At 27.7% G+C, this 27479-nt stretch overlaps 2 protein-coding genes across 6 annotated transcripts in view; one reads left to right on the forward strand and one right to left on the reverse strand.

The window, feature by feature from the left end:
• Positions 1-12926, reverse strand: part of LOC100166731 (dystrophin, isoforms A/C/F/G/H) — a 62325-nt gene extending 49399 nt beyond the window's left edge. For 4 of the 5 annotated variants that reach the window (XM_029491770.1, XM_029491771.1, XM_029491769.1 and 1 more), the window contains exons 1-25: positions 12557-12926; positions 10226-10287; positions 10063-10155; positions 9922-9999; positions 9724-9816; positions 9504-9593; positions 9241-9436; positions 9059-9171; positions 8801-8995; positions 8555-8736; positions 8248-8489; positions 6297-6535; positions 6052-6228; positions 5217-5333; positions 4894-5116; positions 4604-4815; positions 4399-4535; positions 3974-4341; positions 3778-3902; positions 3520-3711; positions 3250-3412; positions 3067-3186; positions 2514-2620; positions 2058-2210; positions 1629-1790 (exon numbers count right to left, since the gene is read on the reverse strand). In XM_029491770.1, the coding sequence (XP_029347630.1) occupies positions 1629-1790; positions 2058-2210; positions 2514-2620; positions 3067-3186; positions 3250-3412; positions 3520-3711; positions 3778-3902; positions 3974-4341; positions 4399-4535; positions 4604-4815; positions 4894-5116; positions 5217-5333; positions 6052-6228; positions 6297-6535; positions 8248-8489; positions 8555-8736; positions 8801-8995; positions 9059-9171; positions 9241-9436; positions 9504-9593; positions 9724-9816; positions 9922-9999; positions 10063-10155; positions 10226-10287; positions 12557-12584 (3867 nt within the window). In that variant the 5' untranslated portion in view covers positions 12585-12926. The remainder of the gene's footprint in view (positions 1-1628; positions 1791-2057; positions 2211-2513; positions 2621-3066; positions 3187-3249; positions 3413-3519; positions 3712-3777; positions 3903-3973; positions 4342-4398; positions 4536-4603; positions 4816-4893; positions 5117-5216; positions 5334-6051; positions 6229-6296; positions 6536-8247; positions 8490-8554; positions 8737-8800; positions 8996-9058; positions 9172-9240; positions 9437-9503; positions 9594-9723; positions 9817-9921; positions 10000-10062; positions 10156-10225; positions 10288-12556) is intronic. The other variant, XM_029491773.1, reaches the window with a different exon arrangement.
• Positions 12927-13087: 161 nt separating this feature from the next.
• On the forward strand, positions 13088-19495 carry LOC100162632 (zinc finger protein 345). The gene is made up of 9 exons (XM_008189325.3): positions 13088-13841; positions 14845-15023; positions 15343-15611; positions 15671-15865; positions 15940-16242; positions 16590-16903; positions 16962-17277; positions 17357-17633; positions 18034-19495. Exons 2-9 carry the CDS (start codon positions 14873-14875, stop codon positions 18477-18479), a joined length of 2271 nt encoding a protein of 756 aa, XP_008187547.1. The 5' UTR covers positions 13088-13841; positions 14845-14872; the 3' UTR covers positions 18480-19495.
• The last annotated feature ends 7984 nt before the right edge of the window (positions 19496-27479 follow it).

Consider the following 27479-nt stretch of genomic DNA (forward strand, 5'->3'; position numbering starts at 1 on the left):
CCTATTAAACTTCTAAGATATTAATAATAATAGGTAATTGATATACACTTACTCTGTTTATAAATGTACAATTATGAAGTTTTAAGAAACTTAATTTATAATAAATTTCATATAGCAGTGTAAATAACCATACAGCATCATAAAGTAACAATAATACTATAAAAAGATTTTTAGAAATTACGAAGATTAAAACAATATAATAACTAAATAGTGAATAATATGCAATTACGGTATTGGTATTATTATTTATTAACTTGTGGAAAAACAAACGTCATTTCGTCAATATCATATTATCATCTACAATTTATTTTTTATTCTACAAGCCACAATGGAAAGATCAAGATCGAGAATCAAGAGCGATAAGGTTCATATTTTATTATTTACTTTTAATAAAACCGTTACTATGTTCATTTTGGAGTTTGGAGAAATAATTCATAATTTATATTTGATAAGAAACGGAGGAAGTGTCTACTTCCTGTCGGCCGCCGTCTGCTCGAAATTTGACATAATACCTAATAAAATTATCATAATAAGTTTGTACTAAAGGGGATTGGAAGCAGTGATTTTCTATCTTTGTCTAACACATGTGGAATAGGAAAAATAGCTATACACCTGACAAAAATTAAGGTACTTCTAGTTGTTCGGTTTAAAAAATGTATAGATGTTTGAATTGGTATACAAGTTTACTTTGCATTGGTTGAAGAACTTTCAATTGTAGCAATATTTTGATATCTATATATTATATATCTTTAATTTTTTTTTTAAATCGAACAACTAGAATTACCTTATTTTTTGTCAGGCGTATAGCTATTTTTCCTATGGTTCATGTGTGTTAGACAAAGACAGAAAGTCACTGCTTCCAATCCCCTTAATTGTATGAAGATCCCTTTAATAACCCATTCTTCATTATTAATTGTTGTTACAGTACTCTTTAGTATTTATCAAGTAGACAGTAATTTCCGCAAAATTGAAAAATGAAAATGAAATACCGGTATATTGAAAAAAAATAGTGATTACAAAATTTTTTTAAACTTTTACCCTGCATATTTTTAAGCAATTGTAGTACCATTGCCAATGGAGTTTTGGACAACAAGTTTAAGAATATTTTTGTGTTAAATTGTTTGAGACTTGTATGGATTTATAGGACAAAAAGATTTTGCCATGTGGTAAAATAGCAACTAAAGGAATGTTTTCGATTTAACCTGTATGAGCGAGCATAGTGAGCATATATGTCCTTCAGGTAATTTAGTAATTCACAGTATTCTTTGTTTTTTCATCTCTAATATTCAAATATTGTTATGGAATGTTTACCCTGTGTAAGTTTATTTTTTATCAATATTCAACATACACAATTAAGTGGTTAATTTATTATATATTTTTATTTTTTGTTGAATAATTAATTTTACCAAAAAGTTTTATTAAGTATTTAAAAAAAAAATGTATTATTATCAATTATCAAAACAATTATTTACTAAAACGGGATTTAAGTTTGAAATAATTCTTAATCCAGTATCAATGATTCTTATATTTAAAATCCTGGGCATTTCCAGTAAATAAATATTTAAAATAATATAAAATATATGAACGGTTAGAGCAAAATCTATTCATTTATTAATAGATTAACTTACTTCAACATCATTAGGTAAATCTTGTGGTGAGAAATCATTTTGAATCCGAGATGTAAGTTGTTGATCAGTAGTTTCAAGCCATTGTTGAAACTCAGCAATGCAATTTTCAGATTTTTGAGTCTGTTCAATGCTTTCTTCTAAACGTTTAACTTTGTCTTCTGCCTATCATAAATGTATACAAATAAGAAAAATAAAAATATTTTGTATTTTGAGATTAAATGGTTAAGGTTTATTATAAGATAATATTTTGATTTATTGTAAGTCTTTTAACATTTAAATTTAAACATTTTAACATTTAACATTTTAATTTTAAAGGAGGAAAAAAGTACAGACAGAAGCAGTCCCTGTTGTCAAGAATGCCAGATAATAAATAAATAATAAATTTAACTATAACAATTATCAATTAACAATAACAAAATAATTAATTACTTGAGTAGTAAGTTTTTTGCAGCGTGATGTAACTTTAGCTAAATCTACTTTTATACTAGATGCCATTACATTGTGATCTGATAAAACTGCACCAATTTCATTTAATCGATCAACCCTAGATTCTGGATGATTTCTAAGGCAATTTTCTAAGTCCTATAAAAGATAAATAAACATTAAATATGATAAATAATTTCTTCAAAAGCTTGGTAATTTGATAAAATTAATTAATTCAATAAAAATGATTGTGTTTACTTATTTCTTTCTAAATTATTTTTTTTTATGAAATTAAATAAATCAATATTTCTTATTATCCATTTAACTAACTTCACAAATTGTTCAAGAATCATTAAAACAACTAGAGAAAATTTGTGTAGTCAGTAAGATAAATCACATTATAGGAGTTTAAACTAAATTAGTTAAATTTTTTTGAAAAAAAAAGTGTAAATAAATACTTACATCAAGTTCTTCAGATATTTCTTCTGCATCAGTTGCTATAGTTTTTACACTTTTTTTAAGACATTTATCTAATTTGTCAAGCCATACATTCTCTTGAGACATTAAAACTATAAACATACACATATTATAATTAGCATATTATATTATATTATATTATATACATTAATACATTATAAATAGTTATATTTATCTAACAGCCGTGAACAAAAGTCCTGGGTAATGTTTGTATGGATATTTCTATATATTTGGTTGATTTAAAAATACTTTTTTATAATAACATTAACTTATAAGGAACTTCCATGTTGATAACTATACCTCTAATTTGTAATAATAAATATGATTTTTTCTTGTATTAGATACAACGTTTTTATTTAAAAAACAAGGTATACCTTATAAAATTAATGATATAAGCTCCCAGTTGTTATTCACATAAAAATTAACTTTAAAGTCTTATTTTTAAATTTTTGGAAACAGGTTTCAATTTTAGTGGTGAAGGTTGAAAACCAAAGATTAAGACTCCATAGGTAAAAAACATTAATAATAAATAACTTACCTTTAAACTCAGAGTGAAGTTGTACATCTTGTTGCAGACGATTTCTTATTTGTTGCACACCATCAAAAACTTTACTCCACTTTAAAACTAACATTTTAACATTATCGTCTTCACTGAGTTCTACATAAGATAAGTATTAAGTGATTAAATCAATAAATTTCTTTATTTAACACTAACACTAACCAAGTTTTTCTAATTTTGGTTTTTTTTCCAAAAGTTTGTCATGCAGAGTGTGGTATTTATTCTTTAATTTTATAAGTTCACCAGCTGAACCTACAGGATCCTTCTCTCGATATGAATGACATTTTTCCACTTCAGATACACACTTTTTTATATCAGTAAAATCCTGAAGTAATAATAGTAATTAATGTTTGATAATAATTTATAATTTTAAAAATCAAGACAAATTCAAATACGCAAATGGTAAATAATATTATATCTGTATTAAATTACTTTTTCTATGGTTTTTAATCCTTCAATAGCAATATCTTCTTTAAATTTCACAATTGTATTTAACTTTTCTTTAATAGATTCTAATTTCTGATTCATATCAATCTTAAATTTTGTATCCACTGATGACTCAAATATATTTATCATATCACCATGCAGTTTCTCATATAATTGAGATACAGAATCGCAGACATCCTGTAAACAAATTATTTATTTATAAAATATTAATTAAAAGTGTTTTAAGACATTTTATTTTCATACATTTATCATTTTTAAATCTGGTTGATCACTTTGAGAATTATAATAATTGAACAGATCTTCACTTTGTTCCATCAAATCTTCTAATGTCCTGAAATTAGATTCTAATTCTAGGACTAAAAATAAATCTAAAAATAAACACAGTTTAATAAGTAATTAATGAAAACAGATTTATTAAAAAATGCTAAATAATAAATACCTTTTTGCAACTTCAAAATTCGTTCATCTAACAGTACTGGAATATCACTCCATCTTGTATTTAAATCTTGAAGGTCTTCAGTTAACCGTTCTGCGGCTATTTCACTATTTAACTTTTCTAAAATATCTTGTCCAAGTGTATTTACCATTTCTAAAGTATCACGACGGTCATTTACTGACTTTTGCATTTCTTTTAATTGTTCTAATTGATTTGTCAAAACTTTTGAATAATTCATTAAAACTGGTTCGCCTAATAATACACCTTCCAGTTTATTAATCCAGCCAGTAAGCTCTTCTTTAGATTCTTTAAATTTTATGTTAGAATTGGTTTCTTGTGATAACTTTGCTTGTATTTCATAAGTAGAAAATCTAAAATAAAAAATTATTGTAAAATGTGAAGTGTTTTTCTGAATTTATTTTACTTACTTTTCATTCAAAGAATTCCAACTAGATACATATTTTTCAACCTCATTTCTTATGGGGTCATTAGAATCCAACAGTTTACTATGTGTATGTAGTTTAGTAATACGCTCTTCAAGAGATTTTAATGATTTTAATTTTACCTAAAATAGTGTTATTTAATTATATATGTTATTAATAATTATAGTTACATTTTAATGCTTTCACTAACCTTTATTTGTTCAAATGTACAATTTCCACTATCCAGCCATTTAGCATATCCATCAAATATTAATTTTAAATTATTCATTTCTTTTGATGTGTGTTTTTTTTCAAGGTTATATTTTATTTTATTTTTGAATACCACCAAAGAAGTTTCCAAATCACTAAATTCTGTACATAATGTATTATAGTGATCTACTTTGTGAAATGGAGTATTGTTACCTAAGGGAAAATCAAAATAATTATTTATCAAGTTATTTTAATTAATAATTTTACTAATTAAAATTAAATTAACATTACTTTCGTTGTTTGTAATAAATTTACTAGCAAAATCTAACTGAGATTTTTGATTATCAATTTCAGACATTATATCTTCATATAAAGCCGCTTGCTCTTCTACTTCTAAAGGCTCATCAAGCAATTTTTGAGTTCTTGTTAACCAATTACTCAAATTTGATGTAGCATTATCATATTCATCTTCTTGAAATGATCCACCCTTCCTTCTACGCTTCCAACCAAGTTCCTTAAAAATAGATTATATCATGTTACATTAAATAATAAATATGCAGTTAAGATAAATAAAAAACACAAAAAGAATAAAAATATTTAAAAAAAATATATACCTCAACATCAGACATATTTAAACTACCATCAAATGAATTGTCTTCCAAAAGTTTTTCATCTGGTTTTTCTGAATTTGAATTGCATATTAAATCAAATTCAAAACCAGCATCTAATATCTAAAATTTAAATACAAAAATAGTTTAAGTAAAGTTATTAATAATATTTAATTAATATACAGAAATTATTTTTAAATGTCTTTTGGTAATTATAAAACTCAATTTTCAATAACTTAAAAACTTCTCTATTATTAAATCCTAAAATAAGATATTCATTTATCTTATAATTTTTAAACAAATTCATAATCCAAACATTAAAAATATTCATCCGAAAATCAAATGTAATATTTTTGTTGTATAATTTACTATAATATATTATTATGATTTTAAATTTTTAGCGGAGAAATAGGACAGGCAATACTGGTAGCTCGGGTTGAAATTCTTCACAGTAATTTTATGTTTGGAGAGTATCCCATGAATAAATCTGGATCAATGGTTTCAAATAGTGTTTTAGTGTCGGTTAGGTTTCAAATCTAAATAGCAGACCATCTCAGTACCCGAAATGTAGTCAGTTATTTGGAGATTTTACTGTACTTATGTAGCACTATGCAGCACTATTCACAGGTGAAATTTTTTTAGATTTTTTCACAATTTTGACCATTTGGACCCAAATAAACTGGTGTTCTACCTTGACACTTTCAATAGTCAATCTGTATTCATTTTTTGGTGTTGGAATGGTGTCTAGCACCAGTCCAGGACCAATGAATTTAATAACTGACACTAGCTGAATCCCAATATTTCTACCTGGGAGTTTATTGTGATAATTAAATAAACATACTCTTTGAGCTTGTATTTCAATAATTTGTACTAAAGCATCACATCTGTCTTGTAGAGTTTCTATTTTTTCTGAATAAGGACAATCTTCTGTATACAAAAATTCTTCTTCCAAACTCTGGATTTTAGTTTGAAGATGAATAATATTTTTTTGTTGACTTGACATTTGGTGACGTAAAGTCTATAATAATTAACACATTATTAATTATTTCAATAAACTTCTTAATTATAGATAGTAAAATATTTTACTTGTAACTGTTTGATTCTATCTAAAATCTCTGCGACTTCCGTAACGTGTTTAGATTCCATATGTTTAAGATTTATTTCTTTTGAATCAAACCACGATTGTAACCATGATAGTTGTTCCGTAATACGACTACTCTTCATTAATAATGTCTGTAACTTAACACCATATTCTTCAGCCCATTTACAAATATGAGCCCAACGTTCGCCCAATGCAGATAACTCATCTTCCATCTGAACATGTACTATAAAATAATATATTTAAACAAAATAAAAGATAAAATTTATCCTAGAATTTTTGCAGTAAATTATTTATATTATTTCATTCCTAAAATAAGTATGTTTATAGGTTATTAACATTTTTAGAAGTAATGAAGTATAATATAAAAGTTTTTACCACTAATGCTTTTCTTTATTTTATAAGGTTTTATCTTATAAACAGACATAATTATTACTATATACCAGATGTGTTGAAACTTTTTCATCCCAAGGGAGCCAAGGTCACCAAGGTCTTTACAATATTTTGAGGGCTCCCAAATTAGTAATTGTTACATGAATGTAAATTTCCTATTAAGTTGTTAATCATACACAAAAAAATTGTGTATGTTTTGTTATGGTTTCCATAATTGCTATTTGCTATCATCAATAAATTTATATTTCTTTTAGTTTTCTGGTTCTTTGACACAGCTCCCCTCGCCAATTCCCGTGACGCCCCTAGAAACTGCACAGTAGGAATGTACTGTAACAACACTGGTTAAGGACGTATTTATATTTTATATATCATTGCTAAAAATTGGACATAAAAACAAGACGTAAATATATGTCATTACTCTGACATTAATAATTTTTTTTTCAATTTTCTATTCCGGATCCATTCTCTAAGTAGTGCCTGTGTATTCTTAATTAATAATTATGATAAATGTATTACTAAATAAATAGTAAGCAATAAATCTGGTAATAAACAAGAATACTCAAAGAATTTTGTTTTATAAAACTGTAAGTAAGAGGAAAAACACGGTGACTAAAATTGTGTGTAGTACGAAATACTAAGTATGGAATATGAAATTAAAAAGTGTGTAATGGCCTATAATAACTAGTAACTTATTTTACAGTATTTTCTTTATTAATTGAAAAATGATTTGATGTTACACTGGGAAATTATATAGATAGGAATTTTAAATATTAATAATAATTATTGTTATTATCAGGAGTCATTCTTACAAGTTATACTTATAGTTACAATATTTAAAATATTATAAAATAAAAATAAAAATATTTCAGATTGTGATATAATACAAAATAATATTATTGTTAATGTTTAAAAATGATTTACTTTATATTAATTTTTCTAATCATAAGTATTACTAAACCTTGTGTATATTTGTAATGAAATATTAATAATGTGGTAATTACACTAATTATCTTTTAAAAAACATTTGATTAATACATTTCATGTGATTGAGTAATATTTTACTCTGGGGGGGATCATTTTTCCTAGAATCGGTGATTTTTTGGGAGGATTTTTATTTCGCAATTACTGTCTATATAATATAGTTCAGTGCATATACTGTACAATTATGTATAATAATTAATAATCGTACCAATATACTGACATAAATTGTTTTATTGTGATGTAGTCTGTACTCTGTAGATAAAGAAAAATAGAAATTGACTACTTTATGTTTATGTGTATGGTAATTTACTTTTTTTTTGGAGGGGGTTGGGGCAAAGCTCCCCACAGTAACTCCAAATTTAATATAGTGTGTAGTACGAAAAAAATTATATTTTAGCCTCTAGTCAAAAATATAATTAGAATTTAAAAGTTAACAAAATAATGGAAGATAAAGAAGAATTGAGTAGTCTAGTAAGAAGTCTAGTAGAATCTCAGATAGAATACTGAATATTTAAATAAATATAGACAAAAAATAATAATAACAAATAGCTCAAAAATACTTACCAGAATCAGGGAATGTATTTTCATCTATAACCACCACAAGATTAGATAATGAATCAACTGATAGCTGCTGTTTCCTTAAATCGGCTCTAAGTGCAGAGTGTTCTTCAAGCTGTGAACGTAAGCAGTCAACATTCATTTTTGCAGATTGTGACAAATGTGATATACGATCTTCAGTTTGTGTTAACCACAAACGTAACTCATCTAATTGTTTTTGCTGGATCCCCATTAAAGATTCGTGTATTCTAATTTGGTAACAGTGAAATAAATAAATAATAACCTTATTTAAATAAAAATATAATTCACTTACTTGGTTTGTCTTTCCATAGCAGTAATTCTTAATTTTTCCCATCGCGAATTTAACAATTTCATTTGAATACGAACTTCTTGTTCTTCTTCTTCAGTTAAACCACCATCAGCTAACATTCTAGCCCCTTCTTCTATTATAGAACCAACTCCTTCTTGATGATGAGACAACTCAATAAGAAAATTCTTGAAGAAAAAATTAATAATTAATAAATTTTATCTTTTATGCATTAACAATAAATTAATTTACTTCATGCATGTGAAATATTTCCCTAACACCCTCCAGTTCTTCGGGTATTTTTTCTGACTGGTGTAAACGATCTTCAGCTTCTAGTAACCATGTTAAAACTTCTTCTAATGCAGTTTGATAACCACCAAGTTCAACCGAAATATTTGTTAACATACTCAATGGCCTTTCATCAGACTTTTTAAATTTATCTTCATACTAAATAAATATTTTTTTAATCATTAAGAAAGTATTAGAATAAATTTTTATTTTGCTCCTTACTTGTACATCAGACTTTGAAGCTCCCATTTCATATGAATATTGAGATAATCTTTGAAACAAGCACATTACGTACATCATAATAGATTTTTTGTCTGGTATGGATGTATTAACATCTAAATAAATGAAACAAAAAGATAAAACTTAATATAAATTAATAAAATATTTAATAATATATAAAATACCTTCAGGATCTAATAAACGTTCAATATTTAAATTCTGATGAGCAGCAGAAAATATATTTTCAAGTCTAGCATTCGGATGTTGTTTTAAAACAGAATCATAATCCAAAAGATCAGATCTGAATTTATGTATTAATGCACTGAATGCTAACCCATCTGACCAACTTGTAGTAAAATTTTTAATGTCAACATCATAACCCTGAAAGTCATCATAAGATTTAAAATTATATCCTGGAATAAAATATTAAATTAATATAGGTACTAACTTCAGTATTTTTACGACACCATGCCAACAGTGTCTTTTCTAAATTTGTTTGCTGTGATTCAGACATTAATTCCTTCAAATGACAATCAACCTAATCATTTACATACAAACTATCAATAAGTGATTATTTAAAGTTTAAACCATATTTTATAGGTTTATTTAACAGAATTTACTATTATTTAATAATTATACGTAATACAAATAATAAATGTTTAATTTACCTGCCAATGCAATATAATACTCCATACCAATCCTAAAATCAGTTTTGGACTACCATCAACTATATCATTACTACTAATATTCACCAATTTTACCTAAAAATTAATATAATAATGGTATCAATTCATAGCCACAAAAAATGTTAAAACAAAAAAACGTTTTATTCATTAATAGGAAAAATGTTTTTTTGTAATACTTACATTATTTTGTTCCAATATTTGTAATGCTTTATTTACATTATTCAGATGGTGAACTCTCATACATCCTTTTTCAGGTTTCTACAAAAAAAAAAAATACATCAAATAGAAAATTAAATAAACATCCATCACACAAGTACTTACAATTTGAATGCCAGTTAGAATTTCTAACAAATAAAGTAATTTAGTACCATTTTGTAGATCCAAAAATAAGTCAGATATGACTTCGTGATTTTCCTATAACAATATATATTTTTTAATGAAAATATTTTTTAAAAGATTTATCAAAAAAAATATATTAACTCACTTTTGATAGTTGTGAATTTATCCACTTGGTAAATGTTTTCTTCTGAACATCTTCACGTTCATCTATATGATAAAGCAGAAATGTTAATTTGTAACTAACTATATAATATTGAACTAGACAAACAAATCCACACACTAACAAGATAACATTAAAATAAAGAGTAGGTATTATATAAAACACGCCTATATGTTATAAATCATCAAATAATAAGACAGAATTCATTAAGTATACTATTCACAAATCTTACAGAATCTAAATTAATTATCACTTCATAATTTCAATATTTATTGAATAACATCAATGTTTGTAAGTCAATATTACAATTTTTAATAAATGACAAAATACCACATATAAATTAGTTGACTCTAAAACATAGACAATTAATAACACACATAACACGTACTCAGAAGACAGTATAAATTAAAATATTCTTACCTATTTATCTTTAAAGAAATAGGCAGTCAAATATTTTTAGCTTCTTAATCTATTAAGCTCAACACCTAAATATTCTAATAATTTATATAAAATTATATTTGTACCATGATTTAAGATAGAATACCTTAAACTGTATCTGCAACAGTGGTATGGGTATGGCCCAAGGGGGTCTCTATCTGGAGAACCCTCCCTTGGTTGTGCCACTAATCCACCACTAACATGTTGCAATAAACTTATGTAATAATGATTTATCAATAGTAATACATTTTTCTCTGTATTTTTCGAATTGTTCTATTTAAACAATAAACAAAACTACATGAACAATTAATAATTACAAATATATTAATATTTGTAGGTTCTATTGTGACCAAACTATATCCACGGATATAGAGAACAAATTATCTTTAATGTATCATATTTCTCTAAAATACAAAACATTTAACCAACTAACTTATATACAGTGCTCGACTAGGCAAAATTACAGTAGGGGACTCTGTTTACTTTTTAAAAACAGAGCGTACCCATCACTTGTTAAACGTTATTAAGCTACACCCACACCCCCAAATACCCATCTTTAAATCATATAAAAACTGTTTATAAACAATGAATAAAAAAAAATAAAAAATACTTTTTAATATATTACATAGATATTATAATTTGTATATCCATGGTTATGAAATAATCAATAAAAAAATTAAGACCCCAGAAATTCGTTGGTCCATACCGGTATGAATTTCCCCTCAAAATAAATACCGGTATAAAATAAAGAAATTTGTTTGCAATCTGGTTTAAAATATTTGTTATACCGGTATAATTTTTCCGACCCACCTCACGAGCTGGGTCAAAACAGTTGTACCGGTATAAATGCGTAATCACCTAATTTTCTTTTGCATGTCACAACTTATCACAACTTTTATCATGTAATATTATGATAATATTTATAGTTCTTTAATTACTAAATACATTGTTTATTATTTTGTACCTAAAAGGCTAAACATTTCTTGTTATACCGGTATACACAGATTTGTATACCGGTATAAACTAAAAGATAACGGTGTAATTATTTTTGTGTATCGGTATAAATTAACGAATTTCTTGATGGTATTTTGGTAAAAATGCAGAACGATAAAGTGCCGTGCGTTCCCCTTAAAACAATAATAGGGGTACACTTACATTTCTGAAAAATTAGTTGGGTTACTCCGTCCCCCTAAGTCCCCCTTAATTGAGCACTGCTTATAACCAATTAATAAAAATTATAAAATTACTTTAGAAAACAGTGATATATAATAATAAAAGAGAAAAAGAGAAGAAAATGGTCTCCTGATGTGTAAGCCTCTATGTAGACATAAAAATACTCCGAGAGCAGGAGCAACATTAAGATTGGGGAACCGACAAATTAAGACTGTGACACATTTCTTGCAAAATGGTTGATTAAACCCAAGCCTGGAGTAAGGATTAATTGAGCCCCGGGACACCAAGCACTTAGTGGCCAGTGGGCCCATTTTCAAATTTAACTTCAAAAATTGTATCCCTACATTTTTACGACTGTTAATGCTTTTCTATGTATACAATTGTATATTTTTGTACTATTTTACAACATACAATCATCAATCATAGATAATAAAGATTATCATCTATATGTACGATGTAGTTCACAACTCCAAGTTTATAAACTTCATCATAGAATATCAATTTTATATTTATTATAATTTAGTCATTTTTCATGATATAAAATTAAGATTATTTATATTTTATAATTACTATCTACTAAAATTTTTTAATTTTTTTGTACGCATTAAAAAATAAATATTTTGGGGATAAAAATGGTCCCCTAAAATCAATGAGCCCCGGTACCCCCATTAATCCGGGCTTGAGTAAACCAACTAACGTACGTACCGACTAGTATGCTGTCCATCGTAGCCATATTATTACGAGGCGACGATACGAGAAGTCTAAATGGCCGAAATTCGCAACAGAAAATTAGCAACAGGTGTCCGCGCCGTGTCGCATCTCGGACGCGGGGATTAGTTGAGAAAAATATACAGCAGCGCACCGGAGTTTCACTGACTGACAGCAAAGTTTATACGTTAATACAGCGGACGGGCGCGGTAAGTCTAAAAAGCTTCGTCGTCATCGCGATGCCCGGTTTATAAATCTCTTGTATTGTCTAGACGTGTCTCGACTCTCGGAAGAATTGACACGGATCGCGGCAGCTCTCGTAGTCTCGTTTATCAATCGTGATATTATACATTTATCCTATTATGTATAATATCGTCATTCGCATTTCGTCGGGAAAAATAAATCGGTCCGCGTCGTCCGTTGCAATTTGTACGCTAGATGTCTTTAGTAGCGCGTGTGCTCCCCCCCTCCTGACAATCAACCATTAGAACCCCTTCTTGACCACCAACGATAGTATGCTTTAATAATTATTTTTATTTTTTATTATGTATATATCACCTACGATCTTCCATATTACAATATTTAGTATTTACATTTTACAATACTACTTACTACTAGATACTTATATTAGTATTTAGTTAATAATTTGATATCTACGTGTGTCGTTTCAATATACAGAATACATATAATACAAACATATTATATATTTATATTCATATATATAATATGCAATAAATGTTTTTCTCTTAAACACTTAAATCTTTAATCTCTTATATAGATTACAGTTATACCGTAAAAATGCCACCAGTAGACCCCTTCGACGCGACCAAATCAAATTGAATTCTCTTCAACGTTCTCGAAGACGGTTCTTGCGTTGCTGTCATATATTTTTCGTCGCTAATCAGTATAATAATTAATTACATAATTTTATTATAATTATTTTATTATTATCTACCCGTTATACACTTAATCTTCAATCCGGCGTTGTGCGCACTCGTCCCGAACACCTGCACGACATTCGCTTGTCTTAAAGTTCCGAACGGTTTTTGTCAACCGTCCATCATTTCCTCCGATCGTTGCAAACCCGCAATTACCAATCTACCATTACCAATACTGACACACGTGATGTCGGAATGCCGTGCTCAACAGCTTGCAGATATTGAATCGCCGCCGCACGTTTGGGTGGAAAGATGTGGTGCGACGGTGGTACAGACATCAGACGACCAATAAGTGTCCGTCCCCGGACCACTGTTTTCGGTTTGTCGCGTTACCGCTGCTGTTGGTGAGTAAAATCATTCGGTCGCATTTTTCTCATCTGTTCATTTGCACCATAATAATAATGCCAAGATGCACAGGTACTTTCAAAAAATGTATGCGATGTTTGCACTCATCCTTTGTGAACCTGTGTATGTGAGAGTGGCCCAACAATTTGGACTCTGCGACAGATTGTCCCTTTAATTGGTTGGTGGTGAATACGCCGGTAGACATTATGTGTTATATTTTATGTACCTGAGTTGTAAAAAAAAATGTACACTACAAGTGATAGCCTAACTTAATATTCACTAAGACACAAGTGATAGATACATGCATATTTCAAACATGAACAACATATGGAACTAGTTTGAAGGAATGTAGCAAGTACTGTGATTGTAATGAAATTATGTTGACAACAATATTTTATTCGTGTATGCTTGTGGCACATAAATGAATTTTGATGATATTTCAATAATTTTACACTGTTTATTAGTCACTTTTGTTATAACTGATAATTAATTTTCAATAACATTAAGTTAAAACCATTCTCAATGTAATCAAAATAATTTCCATTACCTAAATATATTTGTTTATTCAAATAGATTTTGATATTGTTGGTTTACAAATACCTTGATAACTTCTTTTGTCTAATCATATACTAAACTTGTAACCCTAAAATCATAGACCTATAAACTAAAATCAATTATTATCTTATATTTATTGAAACTCCACAAATTGATTACTTTGGACTACATTTAATAATTTTAATGTATGTAGGTACCTACCATATTTTTTGTAAATTATTTTATGTGAAACCTTAATTTAAATACGATACATCAACCAAAACAATTCAAATTTCAAATGTAACGAAAGTAGTTTTTAAATATTATTAATGAATTTCAATGACTATTAGTAATAATATTAACTTTTTTTTAAAAGTTTTATTTGTTCAAAAATGTGCTATTAAATATATTTTGTTATAAATAAACCTGTTTATAAAAATGTCATTATCTTTGTTTTATGTTTAATAGGTGACTGTTATCATATTAGATACCAATTATGGATAATGATATATTGGATGAAAGATCGAGAGAATTTTTAGAAACTGCAGATCAGTATATCACTGAACATGGCCATCAACATGTATCTGAAGAAAATAGTAAACAACTTGTTAGTGACCAACATAATTTGCCTGAAGAATTCCGTATCGGTAAGTATCAACTTAATAAGATAACATCTAAAGTACTTAACATCAGTGGCGTAGCGAATCATGTTTTTCAGAAGCAATTGCTTTTGGTTTCTGGGGGGTGGTGGTGGGTCATAACCTCATAAAGCCCATACACACGGTCAGTCTTTGAACTTTATTTTGGGTGCTACCCCAACCCCCTATTTGAGCATATGAGTATCGTATACATCAGTTGGAGTTGGGTGGGGTAGGTCATAAATAATTTGTTTGCTTCCATATGATTTAAAGTTCGCTACGCCACTGCTTAACATAATATGTTAAATTATATATTATATAATTTAAGATGAGAATGGAGAATTGTCCCATCATACAACTGGGTATTATGATACAAATGATATTTTATCTGGTGATGGATCTACAACTCTCACTGAAGATGACCACCGATTAGCCAATGAACTAGCTGCTGAGCTTGCCCAACAAAACAAATCTCTTGTTGATGGTGGCCATCACGACACTCATCTTATGACCAGCTATCTATACAGTACTGATTTTGATTTAAACACGAATAGTAAACATTCAACACAAACTTCAAGTCATATCAATAATCAACAAGTATTATACATAAATATATTTTACATTTAAATGTATTTATTTAAATGTCTTTTATACAGATTATTAGTCCTGAAAATTTAATAGAAGTTGAAGCTTCAGAATCTGATTACCATGCAGAAATACAAAATAATTTACCACACAAAAAACGTTTTCGCAAAAGAGAATCCACCCCGGCTCCAATGAGAAGTATTCATTCAAAGTGTTACAAATGTAAACAATGCGGCGAACAATTTAATTCTCAATCTGCAGTTACTGTAATTGATTTTTTTTCTTATTACTACTAAGTCAAATAAATATATACATATATGTAACCAAACTATATTTGTAGGCACATAAACTAGTACATGCTCCTAAACTAAAAGTTAGTGGCCGAATGCCATTCTTATGCGAAATATGTGATAAACATTTTACACATCAAATAAAGTTTTTTGAACATCTAAAATGTCATTATGAACCACAGCAAAGTAAAGTAATTGTTGTTACCACAGACTCTGGTACTTCACCACATCATGTAAATTATCAAAATCACAATGTTCAAGAATCAACAGATAATAATGAAAATCAATATATTGAAGAAACCATTGAAGACCAACCAGAACTTCATGATCTTCCTCCACTTCAGAGTTATAGAGTAAGGTCATATATTTATTTGTATATATAAACCTAGTCGGCTTGAAGCAAAAACTCATTAATTACAAATGTATATTTTATTTCTCTCTGTCCCTACATGCAACATAATAAATGTACATTTAGCAGAAACAATCCTGTGTTGTTATCTTTAATATTGGAGTGAATTCACCAAGTCAAAGAATTTAAAAAGATCAATATAAAATTGGTAATTGGCATATAGAAAATAAAAATATAATGTTTAATCACTTAATTTCAAACAGTTTTTGCTTCAAAAACGACCTACAGTATGAAAATATTATTATAATAAAACCAAAATGATAATAATATAACAGTTATATACATTTTTAGTTAACAGAAGAGGAGAGCATGGAAGATAATAAACATTGCATATTTTCATCTGATGGGTCTATATTGGCTGCGCAACTTCAGCAGCCATTTCCTTCATGTCATCTTTGTGGTAGAAATTTTCGACGTTTAAAAGCATTGGAAATTCATATGGCTTCTGTACACCCACAACCTGCAACTGTTGTTACTGTTAAACAGGACTGTTTGGAAGAGTTTTCTGATCCAGAAGATCTAATGGAAGGCATTCGTCATATGGTACCTGGTGTAGCTGATACTGAATCAGAAACTGATGAAAAGCAACCAATACAAGACCAAATGTAATACAATTAATAATTATAAATACAATTTCTACATAAACTCTTAAATTTGTTTTAGTTGGGAGTACAATGGTGAAAGTATTACAAATCACGAAGGTCCTATGATTAAACCAAAAGAAGAAAATAATTGTTTGTTAAATGGAAACGATGATAATGGTGAAAACAGTCGAGCGGAACACACTTGGGAAGATGATACCGATGAATTGGAACAAATAATGAAAAAAAATATATCAAAGAATCTTGTATGCACTCAATGTAAAAGAAAGTTCAACCATCGTAATTCTCTACTATATCATTTAAGATCACATTCCGGTAAAAGACCACATAGCTGTAAACTATGTCCCAAAAGTTTTTTCTCCAGCAGTGCTCTTAAGGTATTTATAATTATTTAATTCATATAATGACATTTTAAATACTTTTTTGAAATTTTTGGATTGTTATTTATATTTCTAGGTACATAATCGGCTACACACCGGAGATAAGCCATTTGAATGTGAATGGTGTGGACGAAATTTTCGACAGTGGGGTGACCTTAAGTACCATATTGCTTCATTGCACTCTGAATCTAAACAATTTCAATGTGAATTTTGTGGTAAAGACTTTGCTCGTAAATACTCTTTGATTGTGCATCGTCGAATACATACAGGTGAAAAGAATTATGTTTGTGAATTTTGTAAAAAAACTTTTCGTGCGTCATCATATTTGCAAAACCATCGTCGAATTCACACAGGTGTGTATTAAATTTCTTATGATAATTCATAGACAACTGTTGTATACATTTTGTATGTTCTTGCATACTATACTTTTTCAATAATTTCTCTACAAATCTAATAATTATAAAATGTGAAACAATAAATATTTATATATTTTAAAGCAATGATACCCCATTTCTTTTTTATTTCTCATTATAATAAGTTCAAACATTTTTTACCTGCCCTATTGTGTTTCTCATGTGCAAATTAGAATGTTGACTTTTGATTTTTAAGGATATTGAAAAATTATTAAAATTTAAAAAAAAAACTAGAGCGTTATTTAAAAACTCGAATGCCCTAGAACATACAATTAGTATTTACTATAATTTAATAGTTTAAGTTCATAATACATAATTTTTATTTTATATTTTATATTAGGTGAAAAACCATATAAATGTGAGACTTGTGGTAAAGCATTCAGAGTACGTTCCGACATGCGTCGACATACTGTAGTACATAGGAAAGATGTTGTAAACTCTGTTCAAATTAATAGTTATGCTGGTCAAGTGAGTGGGATTGTTACATCTTCTGACATGAGTATCCATCTAACTAAATTGGAAGTGAATAAAGATAAAATAACAGCAGAATCTGATGGAGATGTTAAATTCCATGAAAATTTCTCTCATGATTCGAATCAAATATTAACAGCAGATGAAGTTAGTGCACCTCTTAATCTCAATTTACGAGCTCAAGATAATGGTCATGACGATGAATCAACTAATTTTGAACAATTTAATGGCCGTCAAGAAATAATTGATCGGGAAACAAATACTTTATATGTTTGGATTCCATCCAATACTGAGCAATTATTACAAAGTGAATGATTTGGGTGAACTTGTACAATTTGGTCAACTTCCTAAATCCAAAGACTTATAACTTGTTATATTTCGCTGAATTTTAGTAAACATGGCCATTGAATGCAGGTATCAAAAATACAAAAATCATACTCTGTCTTAAAAGATCTTAAGAGTAAGAGTTGTTTTTGGCTGCTACTAAGTCTGATATAAAATTATTTTGATACCTCATTTGAATTACAAAATTGCGTTTGATTACTGTTTGTTCGGATATTAAAATCAAATAAGAAAACGTTAACAAGGTAAATTATTCAAATTTATGATCCATATACCATTATAATATAAGTATAGACATTTGGGTCAATAAAAGTATTATATAATTAACACAATTTTTCGAGTATTTATTATAAATTGAATTATTCTACTCTTACTAACAAGTTTTTATTAATTCAATGATTATTTTAAAACATCTTAAATGACGTTTGCGTTGATGAAATCAACGATGATGCACATTTTCATGGAAAAATGTATGAATTGTTACAATATTTAAAAAAACTTGACCTACTATAATAAAAATATTCATAACTTAAATGTTCCTTGAATACATTTTCCGTTTGTTTTTTTATATTTATATATACATATTGTAATATGAGAGGTTTAAAAATGTTTTAAAAATAAATATTTTTAGATAAGTAAACAAGTTTAAATCCTCATTTTTTAAAAAAATAACTCAAGTATAACTACCTATTATAAACTAAACAATCGTATTATATAAAAATTATTAGTGAAATAATTTTAAGCTGTAATTCCTGGTCTTAAAATTAGTTACATAGAAAGAATAAATTTTTTTTATGTTAAAATGTATATTAAATATTATATGCAATAATATATTTCAATCTTAAGAAAGTAATTTATAATATGCCAGTTTTATTTAGGGTCAACATTTTACTAAAGATATTTATTATACTAAAGATATTTAAAGGTTGTTATAATGTTAAATGTACTCTCGTAATGTTAATTCTAAATTAATTATACTTTTATATGTATTTTTTTCTATTTAATTCTTGAAAACAAAAATATCTAATGTCTTCCTTATGACTGGTAATAATATATTGGCTAGTTTTACATTTTTTTCCTTATACATTAAATTACATTTATGAGACAATGATTTGGTGTTAATTTTTAATTACATACTTATGTTATAAGGTATGATTTTTAAAACAATTATAAATCGGATAATTTTTAAAATATGGATGCTAAATTTATTTTTCAGATTTAATTACTTCAATCAATAATCATAATAAAAATTTAATCTAATATCAAAATTTATTTTACATAAATAATTTCATAATGTTCAAATTGATAAATTTATTAGAAAAGTACATTAATAGGTACAGATCATAATTTTGTAGGTTATTTAGTATTTATTAAATAACTAATATAAAACTAGTTCTTATAAAATACTATTAATACTTGAAGTTTATTAGTAATTATTACTAATAAAGTTTAATAATATATAAACTAAAATAACAATTAATGTATTTTAAAATCAAGCAATTACTACAATTTTATTACAGTAAATTAATTATTTTGCCCACATGGCCCCTTCAAACAGTCTTATAAAGACTACTTATGAAGGGCTTTCAGGATTTGTATTCAAATAGAAAAAATAGTAATATGATTATGTATTTAAATTACTTAAAAAAGTATTATATTTCAATTATTTTAATAAAAAATTGTTTAGTTTTAGATTCTAAGTGGAGAATGTATTGATTTTACAATGATGTGTTTTTTATTTTATTTAAAAAAAAAAAAATTCTGTCTGTCATCATCTTTTAGGGTAATTAAAGTTCTTTGATTATCTATTTGACATCATTTCATGGTAGGAAAGTGAATCTAATTATAATTTGGGGATCTAAAGTAAAATATTGCCTGAACTTTACGGAAGCGTCGGGTAGAACAAATAAAAATTAAGATTTTTATGCTGAACCAGTTTTTGGAAAAATTGATTTTGTTTTTTCTTGCAACTCTAAAAAAAAATATACGTTTATACAAGAAATTTTCACAATTTACAGTATCTTTTCTGATCGGAAATTGAATCTTGTTGGTACTTTGGGAGTTCAAAAGCAAAACATTTTCAGTAATTTTCAAATGCGCCGTGAAAAACAAGAGAAAAATTAAGGCAAAACATGAATTTATATGCAAAATCGATTTTGGTTTTTGGTGTAACTCTAGAACAAATGACTGTAGATACATGAATATTGACTGAATGTCTATATATTAGCATTTTCTATTCGCCGTGCCATTTTCAAAATATTCTGACTTATTTTGAGCTGTTTAGGGACATTTTCAATTTCCAATTTTTTTAGTTTTATATTTTAGATAGAAATATCAATAAAATTATATTTGATGGGTAAAAAAGCTTGAAAATTGAATAGAAAGCTCCTACTATATTGTTTCAATGGCAGATAAAAAAAATTAAAATCCATGGTCACAATTTTTTTTATAAGCATCTAAAGTTCATATATTGACAAAATACGTAAAAATGACGAAAATTTGCAAATTTGAGTTAGAAATTCATGAAAAATTTTCTTATTAAATCTAAGGTTTGAAAATGTAATACAAGATTCCTCATAAGTTTGTCTACCTTTTTCAAAAAAAAAATGTCTTCAAGCTAGTCAAATTGAATTTTTATGAGCTTATGAAATTCATATTTTTACAACATTAATTGATGTTGACTCGATTTCTCATGTAACGATTTTCTTATTTTTTTGTAATTAAAAAACGAATGGCTGTAGATACTTGAAATTTTCACTGAATGTTCATGTTTTCATTTTCTATACAGCATAAAATTTTGGAAATATTTTTACTCTTTTTGAGCTGTTTACGGACATTGTCAGTGTTCAATTTTTTTAGTTTTTTTTTTCTATAAATACCAATAAAAATATATTTGTTGGGTAAAAAAGCGTGAAAAATTAATACAAGGCTCCTGGTATACTGTTACAATAGCAGTTGAAAAACATTAAAAATACATAGAAACAATTTTTTTTATAAGCATTTAAAGTTAGAATTTTGACAAAATATATCAAATTTAAAATGTAATAATTATTTTTAGTTAAAAATGTATAAAATATTCAACTTTTATAACTAAGGATTAAAAATTTAAAACAAGGTTCCACGTAAATAGGTTATATATAAATTACTTTATTCATAACAATATCATCAAATATACTTAGTAATATCATAGGTTTACTGGCCGTTTTCGCTCAGAATCGTTTTTCGTATACAATGATATTATACCATTGAATTCAAATTTAACACCATCCATTACAGTGACCCACTTGTAACCTACTGTACAGCAGAGCGACATCCTCTTACCCTCCTTTTTCTTTTTAAATCTAACATTTGAAAATGTATTACGAATTTCGTAAGCGTGCAAATTTAATATAAGCCTCCTGCTATATTGTTATCAGTGGAAAAATATTAAAAATACATAGGCACATTTTTTCTCATATGCTTTTTAAGTTCGAATTTTGACAAAATGTATCAAACTCAAATTTAATAATTATTTTGCAGTTCAACTTTTATATCTAAGGATTTCAAATTTAAAACAAGGTTCCACGTAAATAGGTTATATATTAATAATTACTTTATTCACAATAATATCGCATCAAATATAGTTAGTAATATCATAGGCTGACTGACGGCTGACGCCACCGACCATCTTCACTCGGAATCGTTTTTCGTATACAATGATATTGTATCATCGAATTCAAATTTAACACCATCCATTACAGCGACCCACTTGTAACCTACTGTACAGCAGAGTGACGCCCACTTGCCCACCTTTTATGTTTTTAATATATACGCCAAACACTTTGCTTGACAATTCCCATAATTTATCTGATATGGTTTTTAATGACTGTGTTGGGCCATTAAAAACCATGCCTAGAACCGTAATTTTTATATTTTGGTCCTATCCTATTTCATCGATTCTTCCTGTTTTTTTTTTTTTTGTCTTGGACTCTATCAGTTTCGCGAAATTTGTTAACAAGATGTTTGACGTATGCTTTTTGAACATTATTTTCTAAATTAGAAAACAAAATAGTAACGTCCTTTTTAATTTAATCTCAATTAGGTATGTTAACTTTTAAATACATTTTTTAGCATATTTGAAGAATTAAATGTGTTTAATTTGATGTGAAACAGTAGTTTTGGCAAAAAATGTATCGCACCATACAAAGAAATTATGTCGTCGCGCTCTTCAATCGAATTAATTTATCTATCTATATATAGATATAAATGAATGTATGTATGTTGTGTGTGTGCCCATATTACTATGGCAACCAATTATATAATATTTTGAGATTTTCGTCGGTGTGTGTCTCCGTATACCATGGCAATCAATTATATATTATTTTGAAATTTCCGATGGAAATTTTTGTCTATAAATGGTTGCCATGGGTTTTGAAGCTATTATAATAATAATTATTGGTTGCCGGGAAATGAAGTGCACGGGATCAGCTAATTATTAAAAAAAAAAACATCTCTCACAATAAAATTTCTTTTTGAACTAAAATTCTGAATACCTATAGGTACCTACTAATGAAAAATACATTGAATCAAAACTTTAAACCTTTAAAAAAAGGTTGCAAGAAGGTACAGTTCTGCTATACAGTAAATGTCTTGAGGTCGCTATAATCGATGTGTTAAACTGGAATTCAATTTTAAATAATTGCATACGAAAAACGGTTCTGAGCGAAGACGAACTGCCAGCCTATATTACTAAGTATATTTTATGATGTTATTGCTATTAAAGAAAATTTCTTTACTTAAATGAAGAAGAAATGCGAAAACATTTCGTTCGCTAAGCCCCATGGCAAGCTGAAAAATTCAAACCACTCATATGCACTATTATGGATTCATTCAGAATGGTCATCTCTTAAGAGGACGTGATACCCGTATGTGTTGTCTCCGTCTTACAAGTGCGTAACATAGCAAATTTTACGCTCAGCAGAACACGTGTAGCTCCGTTAATTTAAAAATTAGAGTGAATTGACCTCTTATGAAATCTAAAGATAAGATTATTATCTAGGTAACCTCATATGCTTTTTAGTATATTTTAATTTTAACGCGAGTTATGAGTATTTTAAGATGTATAAAAAATTTACAATTTGGGTACATGCGGGTATCACGTCCTCTTAACACCTAGTTTCCTCTATCTCATGTGTTCAATGCTGATGATGCTGGTCTTTATTTCTGGACAAACTGAACACACGTATATTTTTTATAGGGCGTTTCACTTTGATGACTCATTTGCCACTTATTGGACTCACTTTGATGACTTTCGGTTAATGATCCCAAAGTGAGTCCAATATAAGTGGCGACTACCTACTACCGGATTTATCTATGACAGTAAAAAATGCGGACGTTCAATTCGGAGTTCGTAGGAAAAAAGTTTTTTTTCATATTTGAGAATATTCCATAGGTTAGGGTTTAGCTTATTTATTATTATTTTTATTATTATTTATTTATTATGATATATTGTAATATTTTATAAATTGTGAGAAAAAAATATTAGTTTTAATATTAAGGTAAGGTATACCCAGAATATTTTTTTTTATAATTTTGATCCAGTGTTGGAAAGGAACGAGCATAGGCGTGTGCAGACTTCGTCTGTCGAAGTTCGGGGCGTGCCGCAAAAAATTTGAATTATACATTATACACACATAGACAGAGTATAGTATAGATATTATAAAAAAATAGATCAGAAACAAGTCACATTTTTTATTTTATAACTTATTTATTAATTATTATTGGTTACTGGATAATATATAATATTTACAGATTCATACGTCTATATTTTAAAGTATTGAACTCATCGATGACAGAATCCAAGTTTATCCCACTTGTCAACTCTTGATCGGTGAATAGTAACAGTAACGAGTCTAATCGTTCCTGTTTCATCGTACTTCTAAGTTTTCATTTTACAATTGTCATTTTGGAAAAGACTCGTTCGCATGTACAACTTGTGACTGGGATAATAGTAAATAATTGTAAGGTTTTATAAAAACAACTGTAAGTAGAAATACTATTGTTAGTTTTCAGCCAATCAAGCCAAAAATAAATAAACTCACTAGATATACCATTAGGTTTATCAGATTTTGGCAAATGTTTTAAAAGGTTTATTTCAGTATTTAGATCTGTACTTGATGTATTTGAGAACTTAGCCAAGACATCAATCATTTCAGGTTTTATTTCCATGTGAAGCAGACTAGCAATGGCTTCAATTAAGCTTAAAGTTTCTTGATTGAATCTTGAATCTATTGCCGATAATAAATCATCAAGTAGTTCATAATAAACCGATATCTTCATTTCATCTAATTTATTTAAAAAAAAAAAAAAACTGAGATTTAGATTTGTTATCAATTTGAATCGATACTTTTCTATTTTTTTTTTATACAAATAACGTCTGGAACAATTATTCCATGTTTTTACATAAAGCAACTGCTTGTTCTAAAATATTTTCAAATTATTTATTTTCATTTCTTATACTTTTAAGATTTAATTTTAAAGAGACCGCACATTATCAATTGCCAACAAAAGATTTAGTTTTGGTGATTGAAGTATTGAGCTAACTTTTAAAATAAGATTTTATATTGGATGCATCATAAACATGCCAAAAATGAACTCATATCTTTTTATTTGGTATAAAAGACCTTTGCCTTTTGCACTCATCTCAGGATTGATAGGTACCTCAGTTCTCCTGTATTGATAAGCATGTTTGAGACATAGGACACTTCGGCCCTTGAAAAATCTCGGGGTGTGCCTGTACGCCCTGTACGCACGCCTATGGGAACGAGGTAGGTACGGGAAAGATTTCCTATTTTTAAGGAATTTAAACTCAAATTTCCATTCATCAAATTAAAAAAAAAAAGTATGAAAATATGAAACGCACGTAATTTTTAATAATAATATTTTCTAGAATATATTTAGTATTAATAATTTGGTATCACTTCGTCAGTCACTAATAAATTACCATATATTATTGCAATAAATTGTACTATCTCAACCATGGTCTCAACATTTCCATTTTTATTACGAACAACCTTAAGGTAGTAGGTATCGTCTGTATATTTTATATATTTATTAAATAATAAAACAATTATGAGTGAAGGAGTGAGTTTTTAGTCAAAATAATAAAACTTCAGATATAGGGGAGAGTTTTAACATAATTATTCGATGGAAATTTCAAGTCTACGCTATAAAATTTTCGAATTTTAACAAAATAAACCTAATCAATTTTGTTTAAAATTGGTGCTCCTTGCAAACTCCTGATTTTACGCCAATTTCTGATAGTTTTTCCTTACGCATTTATTGATGACTGTAAATTAACAAAAAAAATACCATTGACAACCGCTTAGGTCCTAAAAATATTCAAAGGAACGGAAAAGCGTTTCTTTTTTGCAATTGGAACGAGAAACAGGAACGAGTTCTTTTTTTACAACAGCTAACTAGCAGTTGTCCTAGGAACAAGGAACGGGAACGAATTCCTATTTAAAAGGAATTTTTCCAACACCGAATTCATAGCTCTTATCATATTTCATAAGTAAGTTCTGTGGTTAAACATAGCGGTTAACTTGGAATACTGACAGACAGTTGTTTTCATATTGATAAGATCAACGTACAGCCGTACCACGATTTAAGATAGTCTTAATCTTAAATCGTGAGCCGTACAGGTATGTTTATTGTTTATCAAATGTCCAAATATTTGTTTTGAACCTCATTACATAATTGCAATATTGCATGATTTTCAATTTTTTTAATTAAATAAAATAAAAAGCGGGTGAGTGCAGCGGTGTTGGAAGTTTGTCCATCGTCCCTCGGTACTTGGACAGGATAGTGTATTAATATTTAATGCAGTATTCGATTTGAATCATGACAAAATAAATTTATTTTATCATGATTTGAATGCAATGATTGCAGTCGATAAAAGCCGATTCTGAGTGGAGGCTCAATGTAACAATTAGTAATTATATGTAGCAATATATAAATTAGTACCTATGTTTAATAAATAATATTATATACCTATTTTGAAAATAGATTCATAAATTATGTTCTGTACATTGAATAAATATAAATGCATACATTTTCATTTTTTAACAGTTATTTTAAAAAATGTTCGTTTCTATGGTGATAAATGATAAATAAATAACTCCTAAGAAAATCAAATTTTCTAAAAGTTATGATACTATGTTATGTTGAAATCTTTCTAGTAGAAATTTTGTTTACCGGATAAAAATAAAATTAAAAAAGGTGGGTAAGTGGATGTCTTTCTGCTGTACAGTAGGTTACAAGTGGGTCACTGTATAATGGATGGTATTAAATTTTAATTCTATGATACAATATCATTAAATACGAAAAACGATTCTGAAGGGTGAACATTTGTCAGTGTAGATATTTTATATTAGGTACCTATATTTATATTATTGTTATTGCTTATTATTAATACGGTACCTACCCGGATAGTTGAATTAATATTATACAATTACAATATAAGAACTAAAATCGTTATTCTTGGTTATTTAATATGTAATTTCCTCTAAATTTGAACATAAAATAACTATAAAAAAAAAAATACCAACTATTTTTTTTCTGTGAATGATTAACAGTTTTAGTGAAGTCATTCAATTAACATGGTTTTATTTATTAAAATTAATTAAGAACCTAGTTATTATTTATACTGCTTAATATTTATTTTAATTATTGAATTGTAAAATTAAAACGTATGTAATAATTAGGTAATAATTTTCTAGAGGCCCATTGGCGTAATTTGGATTAAATGTATGGGGTGCTAGATTTATGTCGAGTTAAGTGGTCAGTGGGAGGCTCCACCACCGACACCCCTACCTTTCGCACAACTTATTTTTTACACCTTCGCATTAATCGATACAGTGATTTTCTGTTTTCGTTCTAACACACGCGTGACATAGTATTTTGGTACGTATTTTTTGTCCAAACATACCAATT

This window comes from Acyrthosiphon pisum, chromosome A3 (assembly GCF_005508785.2).
Source record: "Acyrthosiphon pisum isolate AL4f chromosome A3, pea_aphid_22Mar2018_4r6ur, whole genome shotgun sequence".
Classification (NCBI taxonomy): domain Eukaryota; kingdom Metazoa; phylum Arthropoda; class Insecta; order Hemiptera; family Aphididae; genus Acyrthosiphon; species Acyrthosiphon pisum.